Genomic DNA, 20,468 nt, shown 5'->3' with positions numbered 1-20,468 from the left:
ATGGGCCTTCCTGCCCATCCAGGAGATCTAGACTCACTTGGCACCAAGGAAAAGCAGGGGTGAGTAGGGCTGTGCTGGAGGACATGCCTCAGCCCAGCGGGGAGCAAGCCTCCCTCTGCCCACAGTCCCCCTCACCTTCCCATAAGCGGTCTTGAAGGACAGGAGGATCTGCTGCCGCTGCTTGTTGGAGCGACTCCCCAGGCAGTCGATGATGGCCTGCTCGTCAGTCCCTGGGGGAAGACGAGGGAGGTGTGGGCAGGGCTGCGGCCGTGGGCCACCCTGGCCTGGGTGCTCCAAGTCTCCTGGACATCCCAACTGAACCCCCACGTCCACCTCCCCTCCCCGCACCACAAGGAGCAGGTTCCCTCTTCCCAGCAACCGTGCATGGGGCCTGGCAAGCCGGGAGGGCGGGGGGGGGGGGGGCAGCATTAGGATGCGAGCCACCGGGAATTTCTCACCAAAGCCTTTCATAGCCTTCCGCAGAACTTCAGCGTCCCGCAAGGGGTCAAAGCCAGGAGCATCTGTGATGGTGCCTCGGTTTCCAAACTGCTCAGACAAACAGACTTAGGTAAGACGTCGTATCTCCCAAATGCAAGACTCCCCCAGCCCAGACTCTGGAGGTGAGCTTACTACCAGAAGTTGGGCTACCTGAAGGAGCCTGCAATCAATAACTGAGTGGGCCTACTGTGATCCTAACATGTCCTCATGTTCTAGTACCAAGGCTTCCGCCTGGCCCCGCGGCTAGGGGTCCAGCTCTAGCTGAGTCCTGATGCTGAAAATCTGCCCCCCACCGCCCCCGCCCAGGTCCTGCAGGACTGGGCCTGGGTTCCTGATGAGTGGGAGGCCCTGGGAGCAGCGGCCACTGGCCTCTTCTTGATGCTTCACAGTGCATGTGAGCATCTATCAGGCTCCTCCGAACAGGGTCTGGGCAGTCCATGCAGGACCCCTGTGCAAATGAGAAAAAGGTGTTCCCTCCAGAAATGCGGGCGCCCAGGCTTCACAATAGAACCCCCAGCCCTGCCACCTCCTGGGCTAGCTCTGGTTTCCAGGCTCTGTGACCTGCCTGCCTGCCAGACTTCTTCCTCACACTCATGGCGGCACTCCCCGGCACACAGATTTTCCTGCCTTACTGGTCCCCTGGTGGACCACCTTCTGTGGCCAGCTCAAGGCCGGTTTTAACAGAGTTAAGGAGAGAAGATCGGAGAAGGGATGAGGCGGATGGCACAGGGAGGAGGGAGCAGGGCGGGGGTAGGGGACTGTGGGGGCAGGAGACAGAGACCCTCAGTCTAAAAATAGTAGTCCAGCACTATGCTTGGCTGGTTTGGCCATGTAACCATGACAATGAATCCTAGGCACTGCAAACATGAAATGCTCTCCAAAATGAGCCCAGAGCAGCCCCAAAGGAACCGCCAACACCCTTCCCGAGCCAAGGGAGGCTTTAAGAATCCTCTAAACCCAGCCGGAGAGGCACCCCATGGAGGACTAAAGACTAAGCGCTATTGGGCACAAAGCCTTGAGGCCAGTGGCCTGGGCAGTGCGCACAAAACACAGAGCCCGGGCAGTAAATGACAAAGGAGGAGTGACGAGAACCCCGGGACGTTTAGATCCAGCTCCCTCAGGTCTTTTCAGAGTCCAAACCAGGGGTGGGGAGTTTGAGAGAACGCCACACCCTGTTCAAACAAGATGTTATGGATGAAGGACCAAGCCCTTATCTGCCCCCCCAACCCGCCACCCCACACCCTCCCTGGCCTTGCGGGCGGAGAACACTAAGTCATGTGTTGGGCCTCTGGAACCCAGGCCTGGGCAAAGAGTGATGCAGGGCGGGCACTCACCTGGGCTGGAGGCACAGCAGGGGTGACGCTCCCAGACGCCAGGTATCCTGGGTAGCTTGGCACCGGCTGCTGCTGCTGCCCGGGAGGCGGCATTGGCGACTGCCCAGGGTAGGTCATCGGTGGCTGTCCAGGGTAGGGCCCTGGGGGCTGCTGCCCAGGGGGCGGCATGGGCTGGCCTGGCACCGGGGCCCCGGGGTATGGTGGATATGAAGGCATCCCGGAGGGTGGGTTTCCTCCAGGGGGCGGATACATTCCATACGGAGGAACAGGCTGCTGGGCAGAAGAGGGCTGCCCAAAACCCCCAGGGGGCATGGGAGGGTAGCCACCCCCCGGGGCCCCAGGGTACAAGTTTGGCACGTTGGCTCCTCCAAATGTCCCAGACATGTTGGATGCCTGAAAGTCCACAAATAGAGTCTAAGATCAACAGCCCTCCCAGATAAGCACAGCCACACCCATCCATCTACCCTTCCCTGCTCGGAGCTCGGAGTCTGAGCACCAGCAGATCCTCAGCAAGGCCCAGCCTGACCGCCCAACTGTCCCCCATCTGCCCTACCTGCACCCAACCCCTCACCTGCTCTTGTGCCCAGGGCACCCCTATTTGTTCTAACATCACAGTTTACTTATGGCAGCTGTCTGTCTTCCCAGTAGGTACGCGCTGCGGGGTTGAGATTTCTGTTGTATTCGCACAGGCCCAGCGTCTAGAACAAGCCTGGCACAAGTGAGACTGCGTGCTGGCTGCATGGTTTACTCTGCCAGAGGTTGTTTTTAGGTTATAAAATGTATTCTTTTACAAGCCAAGTAACAGTAAAAGTAGCAGCCCTGGGGGCATGGGAGAGGCTCAGCTGGTTAAGCATCAGACTCTTGATCTTGGCTCAGGTCATGATCTCAATGTCATGGGATCAGGCCCCAAGTCAGCTGTGCACTGCCAGCACAGAACCTGACTGGGATTCTCTCTCTCTCTCTCTCTCTCTCTCTCTCGCTCGCTCGCTCTCTCTTGCTCTCGCTCTCTCAGCCCCTCCCCTGCTCTCTATCTCTCTCATAATAATTACTCTTTAAAAAAAAAAGTAGCATGTCGGCCTGTGCTATCAGGTACCTGCTCCCAGGCCCAACCAGAATAGTCACACTCTGGAGGGGCCAGTGGCGCAATGGATAACGCGTCTGACTATGGATCAGAATAGTCACACACACGCACGCACACACACAAATATGCACGTGCACGTGTACACTTGCACACACAGGCCCACATGCGGGCATGCACACATACCTTCACCTCCCTCCTGACCCTATGCTGAGCTCACACAAAAGGTGCTCAGGCACCAGGGTGGCTCAGTTGGTTATGATCTTGCTTTTGGCTCAGGTCATGATCTCACAGTTCGTGAGTTAAAGCCCCACATGGGGCTCTGGGCTGACTGTGTGGAGCCTGCTTAGGATTCTCTCTCTCTGCTCTTCACCCACTTACTCAAAAAATAAATAAATAAACTTAAAAGGTACTCAACACATATTCTATGAAGTCACCACCCCCACCCAGTTCAGAGCTGAAAGGACATGAGAGCCCAGCAGCCCCACGCACTTCTCTTCCCATTTTGCAGATGGTAAATCAAGATGCGCAGGGACACTGAACTGGAAAGAGGCCTCACAGAAACCCTTTGTTCTCAGATGCAGTTCCATACTCGGTGCCTGCCCACAGGGGGGCGCACGCACACAGACACCTCTGCAGCCACCAAAGCCAGCAGTCTTTGTCCCTCTGGCCCTGTGGGTGTGGCTCCCAGGGGCAGCCCCAGAGGAGCGCTGGACTCACCATTCCCGAGAGGTAGTCCTGGTTGAACTGCCCTGCGTAGTTGGCCATGTTATCCAGCCCGATGGGGGGCATGTTGGGCGCGGGGTAGCCAGCCCCTCCCCAGACACCGCCACCTGAAAGCAACACTAAGCCCTTTAGCACCCTGCCGGCACCCCAACAGAAAAAGGCAAAGCATCAAGCTCTCAGGGGTCAGGGGGGAGGCCAAAGCAGGGCCTTGGGGACAGCACAACAGACCCTATGGAAAACACTAAGGCAAGAAAGTTGAACCCAATCCCACTACCAGAGGAAGAGAGGGACCCCTACCTCCTTCTGAGGAAGGTGGGGTTCAGCAAACACTCCAGGACCTCTGTGGGATATTAATGAGGTAGGAGGGCCAAGGGCAGCCCTACCCTCCTGGGCTCACCATCAGGGAACAGGATACAGTCATAAAAACAGGTCTTTGGAGACACTGTGCTGAGCCCATGATAGCAGTGAGCCCAGAGAACCTACAAAGAGGCGATAGCATGGCAGAGAGAGGTAGAGGTCCTGCCGACTGGGTTGTTTGCGATCACAAATCTGTGAAAGGCAGGGAGAGCAGTAGGGGAGGGTGGAGGGAGACAGGGCTGGGTCACAGAAAACACAGACACACATTCCTACAAGGGGGGCAGTTGGGGAACAGCAGTAAAAAGCCCCAGCTCTGAACCTAGAGGGACTGGGTGTGTGCCCTGGGGCAAGGGACTCAGCCCCTCTAGTTCAGCTTCCTCAGCTGAGAAGTGGGGTTAATAAATAATCCGTTTGTCTCACTGCTGTGAGCAGGACTGAGGCCCACTGCCCGTGCGGGGCTCCCATGCTGCAGCAGGCGCCGGGACAAGGGGCGTGGCGGCCAGCATCACGGTGCGGGCCACTGGCCTGTCATGTGCCTTCCTGACCAGGGCTCCGGGACACTGAGGACAGGTGCCGCCAGGAATCACCTTCTGCCACCTCTCTGCTGCTCAGTGTGGTGGAAGCGGCAGGGATAGGACACAAGGGCAGGATCCCTGTTGGGGTGAGGACCACGAGGCCAGTGTGGGCATACCTGGCCCCGGCCTTGTTCAGAGGGAAATGGCCCCTGCTCGACTTGATATGCCACATGACAGCAGCCAAGCTGCCTCCCTGCTGCAGGTCTCTTTTCCACCTGTTGGGCTCACATGGCCTGCAGGGGCCACAGGTGCTCAGACTCAAGGACCTCAGCTCTGGGGAAAAGGATGTGCCTGCTGGTCTTGTGGGGTGAGGGGCAGTGCAGCTCAGGTGACCTCAGGATGACCAGCCTGGCATGGTCCCCTCTCCGCCCACGTCCCAGGGGACCTCGTTTCCTCCCCAGCTGTGGGGGCGCAGTCTCATCTCAGGAACCTAGGAGGGGGCGGGGCCAGAGCGGCCAACTTCTAGGTGTGAAAAGACACATGGGAGCCGGGGCTGGGTTCTGACGGCCCAGACACGGGTGCAGCTCCACCGCTGTCCATCCCCAGCAACTGGCCACTGCAGCACGACCATCTGACCCTTAGTGCCACCCTCCCCTTCCTCCCTTGGCAGGGGGGACCCTGCTGCTGCACAACCACGTGCTTGAGCACAGGGCAGAAGTGACACGGGGCCATGGTCACCTAACAGTGCTTCGTAGGACACGGTGCCAGAGGCTTTAGCTGGCTACCTCATCAGTCTCTGGGACAGCCCAGTGGAGGGGAGATATTTGAAACCTTTTGCCAAAAAGAAAATGGAGAAAACGGAGTCTCTGAGAAAGGAAGGCGTTTGCCTGCTGTTATCAGCTACTAAAGCAAGAAACTGGGTCCTGGCCTAGTCCCGGCTTTCCGCAAGTGCGTCAAATCCAGGCCTTTGGTGGGCCCTGGGTCCAGGATTTTCTCCAGCCCCTCCACATCTGGCAGAGCCCCTGGGGTAGTGAGGAAATAACTAGAAAGCACCATTCCTCCCTCCCTCTCCACTCCTGTGTTGGGCCGACAGGGCATTCCCTTCCCCGCCTGCCACGACCCTCTTACCTGGGGCAGCCGGGGGGTAGCCGCCTCCGGGCGGGGGATACCCTGGGTAGCTCATGGTTGGATCTGAAAGGGAAGAGGAAGCTGTGCTCAGGCTCTGCCGGGAGCCGCGGCCAGCCTTCCCGACAACAGTGACAGCCACAAGCCAGGCCCCTGCAGAAGGAGAGGCTGCCTCAGGCGTGACTTGGGCAGGCCCAGCTCACCTTCTTCTACTTGCTGGGCCCCCAGCTAGAACCGGGAAGCAGAGGTAGACTCTGCCAGTGCCCACGCCCACGCCCACCACCACAGGCTTCGCCGCACACCAGTGGCCGCGTTTCCTGGCAAACCCCTTCCCACCCCTTCTGACACAGGACACTGAACATGGGGGGCTGTTCTCCAACCTCAGAGGTGAGCGCACACTGCTGTGTTCTCAGGGGTCTGGGTCTATTTGTCTTTATTTTCCAGTGTCCTCGGCACCAGCCAGCCAGAGCCCTGTCCCTTGAGCTCAATCTACAGACCCCCACACTACCCACAGCGCCTCCGAGGTGGGTCTGTCCCAAGCTACTTTTTTCATTCTCCAACCTCGGGTTCCTCAGGCACACAGACATGTGATGCGGAATCATCTTTCCTAGAAAGAAGAGACCTCAGGACACCCCGTCTGATTCAGGGTCTGGAAGGAGGGCGAGTGAGGCACTTGGGAACTCAGAAAGGGTAAGTGTCTTGCAGATCAGGAGTAGGGAAGGAGAAAGGCCTGGAACCCAGGCTTCATGCCTGTTGGTGCTGGGGGGACACTTGCTCTCACAGAGTCCCCCTGTGTAATCCTCCTGCCAGGCCACATGCCACTTACACTGCCCAGGAGGCACACCGACCTGCTGGGACCCGAGCCACTCAGACTGTCACGCAGCCTACTCACTCCTGCTCATCAGCGACTGCCACAGTTTGCAGCAGCACCCAATGACAGCTGAGAGGGGTGGGACACCCAAAGGCCCCCTCAACAGTCCGAGCTTCGGACCCCAGGACTCCGGCATCTCCCTGTAAGTTGGGCCCAGCCTAGATCTCAAACTGCAGCGTGTGCATCAGAACGCCCGAGGCGCTTTTCAAACCCGTTGCTGGGCTCCCCTGCAGAACCAGAGAGTCAGCAGAACCACATCTGCATTTCCAGCTAACTCCCAGGTGACACTGCTGGTGCGGGAACCCCACTCTGAGAACCACTGCTCCAGATGCCATCAGTGGCCTACAAGATTCGAGTTGCCCTTCATAACTGCTTTGGAGATCTGTGCATGTGGTTGGCAAGGAGGCTTACAGGCCTCCTTAAGGACCCACTGGGCCCACGGGAATGATGGATGTGGGACATGGTGCCAGAGGTGACTGTAGGCAAGGCAGCAGGAGGCCAGATGAGGGCCGAGTGACATTGGAGAGAGCTAGAATTGGCCACCGGCAGAGTGGGCCGAAGACCCTTCCTCTTGCACACCGTGGTGAGGCTGAGGGTCCCAGGGGCGCTGCCCTCGGTGCGACTCCTCCCCCCGCGGCTGCCTGAGCTGTCAGCACAAAGTCCTCCCAGGTCCTGCCCTGGGCCTGAGTCTTCTGCCGGAATCCTCAGGCCCTGCTGATGCGGAGAGCCTGGAGATCTGAATGATGGATGGTCCGGGAATCTTCTGATGTGAGGAAGAGGAAGCACCCTGCATGAGGTCAGTGTGAGCTGCAGTTGGGTTCCAGATGCCCTTCTCTCTGGAGACCACCGTCAAGCAGACGCGAATTGGGCATCAAAGACCCCTCCACACCCTTCTTGTCTCCTCCCAGAAGACTGACGCCAAAAGGCCCCATCCATAGCCAGGGGCGGGGGGGGGGACCCAAACAAACCACGAACAACCAAAAGCTGGATACTATCCTGTTTCCATACCTCAAAATTAATTTCAGCTGGAGATTTCAACATAAGAGGTGGCCCCGGGCCCCAAAGACACAAAATTAAAGTTCTGCACAATAAGAAACAAATAAGGAAAACAACAGACAAGAGAAATGAAAAATTTAAGAAAACTGTTTTGCGACTTAAAAAAAAAACACCCAATAACCACTAGAGGAACGGAAATGATGTGAAAAGGCAATTCTAGAAAAGCAACTGAAGGTGCCCGCACATGCAAATACACGAGGGGCGCCGCCAATTACAAGCACAAAGATGTCAGAATGTAACACGCCACCTTCCGACCCAGAAAGTCACCTTCTAGAAATCGCTTTCCCATGTACACTTACACCTATGTGAAATGGCACGGACGTGGATCTCCCTGGGGTATTCTGTTACACCAAACCCCTAAGCAGCCATCTGAAACAGCAGGTTAAGTGAATCAGAACAGACCCGTACAGTAAATACGCTGTAGCTATTTTTAGAATTAGCCAGCCCCATATATGGGGCTAGGCAATGATCACCATTATTAACCAAGGTGTGAACGGTGTATATACTAAGCTAATGTCTTTTTTAAAAAAATGTAAACATACAAACTCGGTGGTGTATATGTACACACACACCATCCCTGGAATGATAAACAAGAAATCTGGTAACCCTGGTTGCCTTTAGAAGGGAAAACTGGGGATAGAAATGAAGCTTAAGGTTTATATTTACACTTTGTTGCCACCATGCATGTACTGCCTTTTAAAAAAACAACTTTAAAAAAAGGCCCAATTCAGGTGCAGATTTCTGAGCCCACTTGAGGCCAAGGCTGTTCTTCTGAGATTTAAATAACTCACACAGGATCTATTCAGCCCCAGGCGGCCAGGCTCAGAGCCTGGGGTTAGCATTATTACAGAAATGTACAGGGAAGGGACCCAGACCTAGAGGGTCCACCAGTGCGTCCCCACCCAGGGCAGGACGGCAGGGCAGCCTCAGGCTGCCCCCAGGGTGATGGCGCTCATTCCCAGGAGGGCTTCGCAGACTTCCCAGCAAGAGTCAAAATCTTTCCCTTGGCAGTAAGCTGGGTCTAAACACTCGTCCAGGGGGGCGTGTCTTCCTCTCCTGTCCCCGCCTCCAGCCCCGCCCTCTCCTGCAAGCAGCCTCCTGTCCCCACCACTTCCGGTCTGCAACTCACTCCCTTCTCTGTCCTGAGAGACCTCTGCGGAAGCAAAGGCCCCAGTTGTGGTCCCGGAGAGGGCAGGGCAGGGCAGGACCACGGCCTCTCGGGTCCCCGCCTCCCTGGGTGGATACACTGAAAGAAAGTTCTGGACCAGGAGACCTGGGGCAGATTCCTGTTAAATGCCAGAGCATTCTGCCTGCTGCTCAGCCTGCTAATGTGTCCTGACCTCCGATATCAAACTTCTTGGAACTCAGCTTTGTTTTACAGCCGCTGATTTGGTAAGCATGACCTCTGCTTTCTTCCAAATGAATGGTAGGAAAAGAGCCGAGTACAGCCCTCCTGAACGGTCACCGCAGACCATGCTCCAGTCCCACAACGACAGGTGCAGCCACTCCGCCAGTTCTCCGGCTGTAGTTCCACCACAAGCCACACACAAGTCTCCATCAAGTTCATGACCGCTTCGAGGGGGCCTGCACAAGGATCCTGACACGCTGGCCATGCCTAGAGCCCTCTAGTTTATCTGCCTACTAATTCCCAGGAGAAGGGCAATGGCAGCTGGATAACTTTGGGCACCCTTGGGGAGCACCACGCCTGCCCCCAGTGCCTACCCAACCAGGAGGCTGCTGGGATCCAACTCTCTGACTCACTATGTCCACCTGCTTTCCCCTTTGTGAACACTAAGAAATCTGCTCATCATCCAGTCTTTGTGTAACTTTGAGCCACCCCTGGGGGCACCTGGGTGGCTCAGTCGATTAAGTGTCCAGCTTTGGCTCAGGTCATGATCTCACAGTTTGTAGTTCGAGCCCCGCATGGGGCTCTGTGCCGTCAGTGCAGAGCCCGCTTCAGATCCTCTGTCTCTCTCAAAAATAAATAAGCATTAAAAAAAAAAAAAAAAAAAAAGAGTCCACCACCAGGGCCTGCTGTACTCAGTGAAGGTGTTCCCGGCACCCCGGGACTGACAGGGGCCCCTCACCTTCCTCTCCCCATGCCTGTCCAGCCCTCGCTCTCCACTGCAGAGGAGAACACAGCAAATTACAGCCCAGCAGATCTGCTTTCTCTTTGGCGTCTGCAAGTATCACACCTTCTGCACTGACCAGGCCCTTCTCCTACTTCTGTCCTTCAACAAAGAAAACACGTGCCTGGGCAGGAATGCTTCACATTGCTGATGCAGTTCTAACAGGCGGGGGCAGATCCCCCATCCTATGGTGGCTCTGGTCAGGACATGACCCGGGGACTCACTGGAGACAGCTTATGCCACAAGGCAGGCCGCTGGCCTCTTCCAAGATTGCTCCAGTTCTTAGAGATCAGCCTCTGGGGGGAACTTCCATCCTCCAGTCCTGCCCCTTTTGGGCCCGTGTGGCACAAATAGGACCCTGGCTTCCTCACGGGGACCATCTGCCTGCTGCTGGACACTCCATTTCATCCAGCTGTGGCCGTCTTCGGCAAAATGGGTGCCTCTCCAACTCCAGTATGCAAAACAATCCCCCGTCGGACTTGTTAGAGCCCAGACTGCTGGGTCCCTTTCTCACAGGCCCTGAATCGGTAGGTCTGGGATAGGCCTTCAACTCTGCATTTTACACACAGAAGCTTCTGGTGGTGCTGAGGCCGCTTGACTGTGGACCATATTCTGAGTAGCACCACTTCATCGTGCACGAGAATCCTCTGCACAGCCCACCGAAAATGCCTGTGCCTTGTCCCCGGTCATTCTGGGCTCTTCAACCTGGGAAGGACCAAGGAATCCGCAATTTAAACCATCACCCCATCCCCACCCATCTCCAGTGATCCTGATGTAACTGATTCTGCGCTCCCCACTCCAGGCACTCTTTCCTTTCGGGGCCTGGGACACCTTGTAGCTTACGCTGCCCAGCCTTTATTCCCAGTCGTAGGTTCCGAGGACAAGCACCACGACCCGGGCATCCCAGGATCCCCTCAGAACCAAGCCTCATAGTGCCAGGCTAAAGAGGGAAACTAAAGCAAGAGAAATGCAGCTTACATCTCCTTACAGCCTGCAGCCCACTGACAGACACCTGAAACATGCAGAGTGTGACCTTGCTCAAGGGACTCATGGCTGCCTTAGTGCCTTCCTGCTTTTTATTAAAAACCACAAGTAGCGGGGCGCCTGGGTGGCTCGTCGGCTGAGTCTCCGACTTCGTCTCAGGTCAGATCTCACATTCGTGCGTTCGAGCCCCACGTCAGGCTCTGTGCTGATAGCTAGCTCAGAGCCTGGAGCCTGCTTCCGGTTCTGTGTCTCCTTCTCTCTCTGCCCCTCCCCCTCTCATGCTCTGTCTCTCTGTATCAAAAATAAATAAAACATTTAAAAAAAAAAAAACCACAAGTAGCCTTATCTCAACAGCAGCTAGCCCCTCAAAATCCTGAAAGCCTTGCTTCAAAATTCCTTTACAACTTACTTATCTCTATCCCCCACCCCGCCCACAAACTTAAAAGCATATCATCAGTCACTCCTCATGACCCCAGTGCAGCTCTTCCTGCCCAGGGGTCCTGTCCTGGTGCTATAATAAAGCCACCTTTTGGCACCAACATCTCGAGAATTCTTTCTTAGCCATTTGCTCACAAACCCTGCTTCATAATTTCATCAAGGCGAATGCTGAAAGTATACAGCAGGCACACAGGGGGCCTGGATACTCTCCAGTCTCAAGGACTGCAAAATGGCCTGCTTCCTGAAGCTGTGTATACATATGCAGGCACACTGTTAAATTTCAAGGGTTCCCCAAGGGCAGTTGCCAGTCCTCAAACACAGGAATCTGGAAATGCTGTGTTGGCAGAAGAGGCAAATCATCCAGAACAAGCCCCTTACTCCCACTTTCTTGCCCCTTGCCCTGCCATTAAAGGAGAGCCTCATATTACTCCTCCCCCCACCTCACCCCACGCCACATCCCATCCCTGCCTCTAAAAGGGGAGAGGGAGACAGGAGCCTCAGGCAAGGCTGGGCGGTGCACACTTCCTGGTGTCCATGCTAACTTGCAGGGACAAGGAAGGGAAAGGAAGGGGTGGGTGGTGCAGTGCCAAGCCTGGCACAAGAACACAGAAGGCCAGCACGGGACTCAGGTGGGGGACAGAGCTTGCAGCAGGCTAACGCAGAGCAGAGGAGGAGCATCGCCCCTGAGACCCCACCCCCACCCCAACCCCTGGGCCCTGCAGCAAGCCCTGGACCAGAGCGGGAAGCTTTGGGAGGGTGATCTCTCTACTGGCCTTCCCCAGCCTGGGGGCTGAAGTATTCATTTGTGTGTTCGTCTTTGAATATTAAATGCTCAACCTGGTTTTATGCAAGAATTTAAATATAGACTTTAAGTCATGCAGCTCAGATGATTCTCAGCTGATATATTTTTAAAAATGAAAAGAAGAGAAGACAAGCCACCAACTGGGAAAGTTTACACAAGACACATCTGATAAAGGGCTGTATCCAAAATATAGAAAAGAACTCCTAAAAACTCAATAGTGAGAAAACAACCTGACTTTTAAATATGGGCAAAAGGCATATGAAAAGATGCTCCCCGTCACACATTAGGGAGCCGCAAATTAAACAACACAACGGTGAGATACCATCACATACTTATCAGAATGCCCCAAATCCCAAAGGGAGGCAAGGACGTGGAGCAACAGGAAGCCTTGCTCACTGCTGGTGGGACTGCAACATGGTAGAGACCCCTTGAAAGAGTCTGGCAGTGTCTTATCTCACCGCATATGATCCAGCAAACCTTGGTAGGAACCCCAGTGAGTTGAGAACCTGTCCACGTAGAGGGGCGCCTGGGTGGCTCAGTTGGTTGGTCGCCTGACTTCAGCTCAGATCATGATCTCACAGTTCGTGGGTTCGAGCCCTGCATTGGGCTCTGTGCTTACAGCTCAGAGCCTGGAGCCTATTTCAGATTCTGTGTCTCCCTCTCTCTCTGCTCCTCCCCTGTTCTCTCTCTCAAAAATAAATAAACATTTAAAAAAAAAACACGAGAACCTGTCCACGTAGAAACCTGCACACAGATGTTCACAGCACCTTTATTCATAACGGTCAAAATTTGAAAGCAACCAAGAAGTCCTTCAGCAGATGAATGGATAAATACCCAGATGAGGGAATGTTATTCAGGGTTAGAAAGAAATGAGCTATCAATCCACGAAAAGACAAGCAGGCAGCTTCAGTGCATATGAGAAAAGGCTACATCTTGCATGATTCCAACAAGTCTGTGTGACAGACTGGAAAAGCCAAAACTCATCAGTGGTTAAAAAAAAAAAATCAGTGGTTTCCAGGAATTTAGGGAGTAGGGAGGGCTGAACAGGCCCGGTGAAACTATTCCTATTCCGTATGACACTAAAATGGCGGGCACACCGTAGGTTCATCAATTGTAACAAACGTACCCTCCAGTGGGGGTATTGATAACGGGTTTGATAGTAATGTACTTTCCACTCAAGTTTGCTGTGACCCTAAAACTGCTCTAAAAAATAAATTACATTAAAAAAAATTAAAAAAATAGAATAAAAAAAGAACAGGGATGCCTGGGTGGCTCTGTCGGTTGAGCATCCAATTCTTGGTTTCGGCTCAGGTCATGATCTCACGGTTTGTGGGTTCAAGCCGCAGGTCGGGCTCTGTGCTGACAGCTCAGAGCCTGGAGCCTGCTTCAGATTCTGTGTCTCCCTCTCTTTCTGCCCCTCCCTTGCTCATCCTCTGTCTCTGTCTCTCTCTCAAAAATAAACATTAAAAATAAATACACAAATAAATAAAACTAAAATAAAAGAATAGAGTAAAAAGATAAGAACATACTGTAGGGAAATTCAAACACAACCAGAAAGACACAAAGTGAAAACAAAAAGTTTCTCTATCCAAAGTTGCCACTGAGCAGTTTCTAATGTATTAATTCAAGAGCCCCCTTCCCCAAAACATACACATAAATGCATGGGTGTGTGTGTGTGTGTGTGTGTGGTTTATGTATGTTCGTATGTGTATATAATTGTTTTAAAGCAAGAGATTTACTTGCGTATCTGCAAACTCCCCTCGCTCCAGTACAAGGCTAGGTTTGTAATTAATGGTGCACATTGTTACCTGGCACCACACCTGGCACTGTCTGGGGAGATGTTAGCCCGCCCTCAGCCAGTCTGAGCAACTCCTGGCCTCCACACACTGCCCTGGGAGCGGTGGGCCATTCCTCCCTGGGTCAGGGGGCCGGACAACACGAGACAGTGACCCAGACGGAATGCAAATGAGGCCCACAGCAAGCCTAAAGTAATCCACTCCCAAGAATCTTATATGGAAAAGGATCCGAAATGTGAGAGGAGCCGGGAGTCAGGTGCAGATCTCCCCAGACCTCACTAACCCAGGGGCGGGAAGTGGGATTGGGGTGGGGGTGGGGCTTCACCTTAAAGGGCCCATCCTTCCTTTGCATTTTAGGACTCCTAAAGGGGCTCTTTAGGTTTTCACTCCAACCCTAGGTCTACCGACTCCCAAAACGTTCACACTGGAAGGGACCTTGAAGATTATCTAATTTCCAACCCTTTTGGTTTTGCAGCTAAAATACACCACGGACACTGTTTACTCAAGCCACTAACACACAAGGGAGAGGGTCCACGGGAGAGCTCTGCTTGCTGCCTGCTCTTTCCTAACAGCCGTGCTGCGAAACCTGTGGCCCCTTCATCCTGAGCTGGGCCGGCTTGCTGCGTGGTCCCAGTCAGCCCCCGCCACTGGAGACCTACTTTCAGGCCCCTCTTTCCAGGGTGGAAGTAAATGCAGTACATATGCTTTGAACCAGAGTTTGCCAAGGCCATTCATTCCTTATGGCCTCAGGTGCCTAGGCTCACACCACTTCCCTCTCCCCACACCTACAGGGTAGGAGGGAAGCCAGGCACGGCCAGGGCTAGGCCACACACAGTCATTCAGAGCTGGCTCAGCACTAACCTGGACCCCCACCCCCAGCTCAGCCTTAGCAAGCAGAAACAGGCAAATTGATGCACAGGTCAGTGTTGCCGGAGCTGTGTTCTCAGACACCAGCTTAACATCCTGCAAGTTGAGAATTTAGAGGAATGCAATTTAAAAAGAGAGAGAGAGAGACATTAGTTGTCTAAAAACTTTGGAAAATGCTGCCTCCTACATCTGCTCCCCAAAGTGTCAGTTCATAATAGCATAATAAAGGCTCTGAGAAGTCCTGTAACAAAAGAGCCTGCTTAACTTCATCCCCAAATTTCCCACACTTATTAGGCAATCATAACAACAGTTACCATTTATGGAATAATTATGTGCTAGACACCTTGTTAAGTGCCTTATGTGGAATTCAGCTTTAAAACTCTATAAGATACTAAAATAATGAACCCCTATTTGAGATAAGGAAACTGAGGTAAGGAGAGATTATGAAACTTGCCCAACATACAGCTAGTAAATGACTGAGCCAAGATTCACACCCAGGCAGTTAGGCTCCAAAGCCCGGGACTTTCACCCCCCACTCTACTATACTTCCTCACAGAGCCCACCAGCCCCAGAAACTAGTACCTCAAAACATAAAATATATCAGTTAATGGAATAGGATGCGATTAGGAATCAGGACATCAAGCTCCACTGTAATCATAGGGTGGTGGGAAGAAATGAACTCTGATGCCAGACTGCATGGGTTCAAATCCCAGTCCTACTCTCTACTAGGTGTGTGACCTTGGGCAGGTTACCTAACCTTTCTGAGCCTCAGTTTTCCACATCTGTAAATTGGGGATAGTAACAGTTTAATATAAGAAATGCTCTCCTTGTATCGCTTAACCTTTCATTATATCTGGTTCCTTTGCATAAAACAGCAAACAGAATTAGAGGGTCCTCGAGGACCCTGGACCATTTGATTAATATTTATGATGAGAAATGTGCGGGCAGAGGAGATGGGCTGTGGAGTTGGGGAGTAACACAGGAGGTGGGGGCAGAGGATGTGAAGAGTGGAATCCAGTCCAGTCCAGTCCCTTCTCCCACACCAAGCCCAGCCCTGGGAGCAGTAGGTCCTGGGAATGGCTGTGTTGATGTTCTCATCTCCCCAAGGAAAAACCACCAACATGAAATGAGCAGAGCTTTCTTTCCTTCCCTTCTGATCGCCTGGGTGCCAGGCGGGGTGGGGGGGTGGGGCGTTGGTTCAAGCCCTTCCACGGCAGGGGTCAGGGAAGCAGAGGCAAGAAGCTGATGGGGGAGAGGGGAGAGGAGCATCTCTGAAAAGGCCTCTTGGAGAAGAAACCTGCCCAGGAGGAGGGAGCTAGGTGAGCAGCCCCCACACCCCTGCACAACGCTCCAGCCCTGCGGTATGCAGGAAGGGGGCTCAGTGCTTCACCTGGGCCCAGAAGCCATTTTCTCTCCTCTCAGCTGCCCTTCTAGACTGGGTCCTTGGAGATGAGAAGGGGACGGAGTGAGGCAGGAGGGACGGCTTTCACGTGAAGGTACCTGTGAGCAGGCACAAAGAGGTGCGTGTGGGGTCTCCCCCCACCCCTGCACAGCACTGCTCTCAGACAGACCTGGCTTGCCTCGCTGCTGTGCGTGGGACAGTTCCCTCCGACCCCACACGATCGGGCTTCAGGAAGAGCCAGCACTTAGTCAGATGCCAGTCTTGATTCGGGATTTCTGAGCAGTGGAAAATGAGGGTGAACCCAGATATGGTGTCAACATCCGGCGCCCACACCCAAGCCCAGAACGTGCGGAGGGCTCAGGTCCTTGTAAACGCTGAGGGTCTTGTGACAGACGCGTTGGCGGCGACAAGTCCAAGTTGTGGTCAAGACCTGAGGAAACCCACCCCAAAAAAGGGGAACTGGGGGCTGGCTGTATGTCCAAGTGCAGTTCAGGCCGAGGAGAGACAGGTCTGTGTCTCTGCTTCACCACTTCCGCCTGGGGAGGCGGCTCGGTCACACCACTGGAGCAAAAGGGGCTCTGCTCCCGCTAGCACCTGAGAAACAAAGTAGGAGGGGCCAGGCCCTCCTGGCTGCCCCCTTTGCCCTCAAGTCCCTCCCTTTCCTGCAAGGGCCACCCCAAGGCCAATGCCCCAGGATCACCTGGGCCCCAGGGGTGCACCACGGCCACGCCCCAGGCGGTTACTGTCTGTGCAACACATGGCTTGCAGGAAGGCAACTTGGGGAGTTCCTTCCCTGCACCCCCCAACCCCGGGTGGGGAAAGAGGAAGCCGAGCAGCTCATCCCACGCTGTGTAGCCCAAGCATCACCAGCGTCCATCCCCAGATCCTCTGCAGGTCCTGCTACCACCAACTGCTCTCTCTCCTGCACGCTAAGCGGTTCCCCATCTTCACACGGCCCACGCTCCCCCATCAAGAGCCACAAATATCACAGGACAGTCACAAGAAACGGCTCGGCTCTGCTGTAGGAGTTTTGCCCGCAGCCCACACGGCTCTTCTAACACGGATGCGGGGGATGCGGGGGATCCAGGGGGATACGTGGGGTTTTGAGCTGAGCGACAATGATTCCAAGTCTAGCTCTACCACTTGCAGGCTGCGTGACCCTGGGCATATTGCTTGATCCCTTTGAGCCTTTTTTTTCCCCGCTGGGAAAATTGGAGAAGATACATCTAACTTACTATGTGGCTGTGAGGATTCGATACACTGATATCCATATAGGAAGCTACCCACCATATAGTTTATTGGCATATAGTAGGCATTTGGGTAATTTTAACTTTCTCCCTAAAAAAAGCCTTAGCCTGGAAACTAGGATCTGGGTCCTGGCTCCACTATCTGCTGTGTGACCTTGCCTGAGCAAGTTTACCTCTCTGAACTTCGATGCTGTCTGCAAAGACAGGACCTAGCCACCTGCCTTGGAGTTGCCATGAGTACTAAATGAATCAATAAAAGAAAAAAAATCCTTGTAATGTATGGGACAGCTCTCTTCACTCTGTGACCAACTCACACAGTGCTGGTCTCTCCCAAGAGGCCAAGAGGGCAGGCTCTGACATTTGGAAAGGGGGAGAAGGGTCATCAAAGATCCTGGACATACACCCCACCTTGTTCAGTGCCTGCACCCACCTACCAGGTGTCCAGCCCACATGGGGGCGCATGCCCAACCAACTATCCAATCATGGCGTGTCTCGGGACAATGCTGGTAAGGAGCAGGGCTTTTCAAAGCTTGAAATCAAGGCACTGTCACGTTCCTTGATTAGGTCCTTCAAAAATATCCCAGACAGTCCACACCCTGGCCCCCCCAGAACATGTGAACATGTTACCTTACACAGCAAAAGGGAATTCGCAGATATGCTCGAGGTTACCACCCGGGTGGGCCCAATCTAGCTCCATGAGTCCTTCCCTGAGCAGAGGCCCCTTCCTGGCTGGGTTAAGAATGAAAAGGAAGAACAAGGAGGACGGATTTGAAGCAGGAGAGGGATTCTAAATGCAGAGGAAGGGGCCACGAGCCAAGGAATGCAGACGGCCTCTGGAACGTCACAAGACAAGGGTGTGTTCTCCTCTAGAGCCTCCAGAAAAGATACAACCCTGCCCAACAGACACCATGAGGCCCGTGAGACAGAAGTGTAAGACGGAAAGGTCGGGCGGTCAATGGTGCAGCCGCTGTGGCCAACGGTAGAGCAATTCAACTCTGCGGTCAGAGCCAGGAGACGTGAACGCAGGGACCCGAACCATGAGCACACCACCATCCACAGCACTTTACAAGCACCAAAAGGTAGAAACACCCCAAACGTCCATGAGAAGGAATGGATGAACAAAATGTCGGGTACGGCACGTGACAGGATATTATTCGGCCTTAAAAAGGAAGCAGATTCAGAGGTTCGGACGCGTGCTACCACAGGGATGAGCGTTGAGGAGGACGTGAAGCCCAGTGAAATAAGCCCATCACGAAAAGACCGATGCTGTGTGATCCCACATACAGGAGGCGCTCGGAGTGGCCAAATTCCAGAATTGCAGGTGCCAGGGGCTGGAGGAGTGGGGGCCGGGGAGGGTCTGCTTAGCAGACAGAGTTTCAGTTTGGGAAGATGAAAAAGTTCTACAGATGGGGGTGGTGATGGTGGCACAACAATGTGAATGTACTTAATGCTGCGGAGCCACACACCTTTTAAAAGTGCTGAAAATGGCAAATTTTAAGGTTGTTTTTTTAAAACGTACATATATTTTTAAATGTTTATTTATTTTTGAGAGAGAGAGAGACACAGAGTGCGAGCAGGGGAGAGGCACAGAGAGAGAAAGATACAGAATTTGAAGCAGGCTCCAGGCTCTGAGCTGTCAGCAAGAGACGGTCGCAAGGCCCAAGCCCATGAACTGTGAGATCATGACTTTAGCCGAAGCCAAACACTTAACTGACTGAGTCACCCAGACACCCCAGTAAATGTTATGTTTTATATATTTTACCACCAAAAAAGTTGCATGGTTTTAAGCCACTAGGTTTGTGGTAATTTGTTATGGCAACAATAGAAAACTAAAGCATACAGCGATCTCCTTCCCAGATCCTTCTGCGGTGTTCTCTCTGAAAAAGTCCCTGTTCTCCTCCTGTAAAAGATCTGTGAACAAGTCTATGCAGCTTGACGAGCTTTCTTTGACAAGGGAAGCAATGAACCACCAAATCCACAAAAAAACCATTCCAGCCGAGAAAGGGAGGACCAGGTGCTCGCCTCCCCTGTATGTCTGGGAATAAGAGCTCAATAAAGCTTTGCTCCCCTGTATTCTCGGTCAGCATGAATCACCCTGGTGAGACTAAGGCTCCGAGTGAGCTCTGTGTGGCCAGGCCAGACACACCCAGCCAGGAATGCAAATACTCTGGGGAGGGGAAGCTTGTTCGGCACAGGTAACCACACCCCAACCAGCCAGGACCATGCCAACTGGGGCACCAGAGCTCACTCACCCCTAGCGATGACTCAGTTCATTCCTACCCACCCCATCTCAGCCCTCATTCACAAATGGGAACACTGACAACCAGAGGGGAAGAAGTGGCATGCCTAGGTGACATAACCAAGATCCCAAGAGGGCCGACCCCGGACCGCCCCACCTCCTGCCCCAAAACAAGACCTCACTGTCCAAAAGATAGGATGCCAGCCAGCTACTGCAATTACGGGGTCAGTCCTGGGTTTGGGGGGTCTGGAGCTTATACAATGTGAAGGGCCCTCTTTAAGAAATGACACAATGTTGGGTGCCTGGGTGGCTCAGTTGGTTAAGCATCTGACTTCAGCCCAGGTCATAAGTTCAAGCCAGGCCAGCATCGGGCTCTGTGCTGATGGCTCAGAGCCTGGAGCCTGCTTGGGATTTGGTGTCTCCCTCTCTCTCTGCCCCTTCCCCACTCACACTCTGTGTGTGTGTGTGTGTGTGTGTGTGTGTGTGTGTGTGTGTGTGTGTGTTTGTGTGTGTGTGTGTGTCTCACAAATAAACATTAAAATTTTTTTTAAATGACATAAAGTCACTATTTTTGCAAATTTTACAAAATAATATGACTCTGTGAGTCTACTACCAGTGCCCCTCTCTTGGAAGGGCCAAGGCAAGTGAGGTGGGGGGCAGGTGGGTGTCTCTTGAAGCTGAAGCCTAACTTTCATTACTTCGGTGATACCACTCCTGGGCTCTGAGAGGCTCCTGGCCTGGGCTCGACCACCTGGGGCAAGAAGAAAACATGAAGTCTTGGCCTGTGTGAGGCTTTCCTTCTGGGGTTTTCCTCCTGGCTGTGGACACACACCATACAGCAGCTGCAGGAAGTTACCCACAAGGGCTGTAGGAGCCATTCCCAGGAAGAATGGAGATTCCAGTGAGAACCAGAAAATGCATTCTTTGGGAGAGGAAGGTGGGAGAAGAGTCTAGAGAACCAGCTCCCCTCTGAAGGGCCTTGGTCAACCTAAGACTCTGCTGGG

The 20,468-nt window shown here is 53.6% G+C and overlaps 1 protein-coding gene across 2 annotated transcripts in view; it reads right to left on the bottom strand.

Moving 5' to 3' along the window:
• The window catches only part of ANXA11 (annexin A11), a 45,426-nt gene that overhangs the window by 12,791 nt on the left and 12,167 nt on the right, over positions 1-20,468 (bottom strand). For both annotated transcript variants that reach the window (XM_029932029.1, XM_029932030.1), the window contains exons 2-6: positions 5,637-5,699; positions 3,631-3,743; positions 1,833-2,225; positions 459-546; positions 136-230 (exon numbers count right to left, since the gene is read on the bottom strand). In XM_029932029.1, the coding sequence (XP_029787889.1) occupies positions 136-230; positions 459-546; positions 1,833-2,225; positions 3,631-3,743; positions 5,637-5,691 (744 nt within the window). In that variant the 5' untranslated portion in view covers positions 5,692-5,699. The remainder of the gene's footprint in view (positions 1-135; positions 231-458; positions 547-1,832; positions 2,226-3,630; positions 3,744-5,636; positions 5,700-20,468) is intronic.

Source organism: Suricata suricatta, chromosome 2 (assembly GCF_006229205.1).
Source record: "Suricata suricatta isolate VVHF042 chromosome 2, meerkat_22Aug2017_6uvM2_HiC, whole genome shotgun sequence".
In the NCBI taxonomy this organism is placed as follows: Eukaryota; Metazoa; Chordata; class Mammalia; order Carnivora; family Herpestidae; genus Suricata; species Suricata suricatta.
Note: the sequence above shows the minus strand (reverse complement) of the source record. Positions and strands in the feature narration are given on the sequence as shown.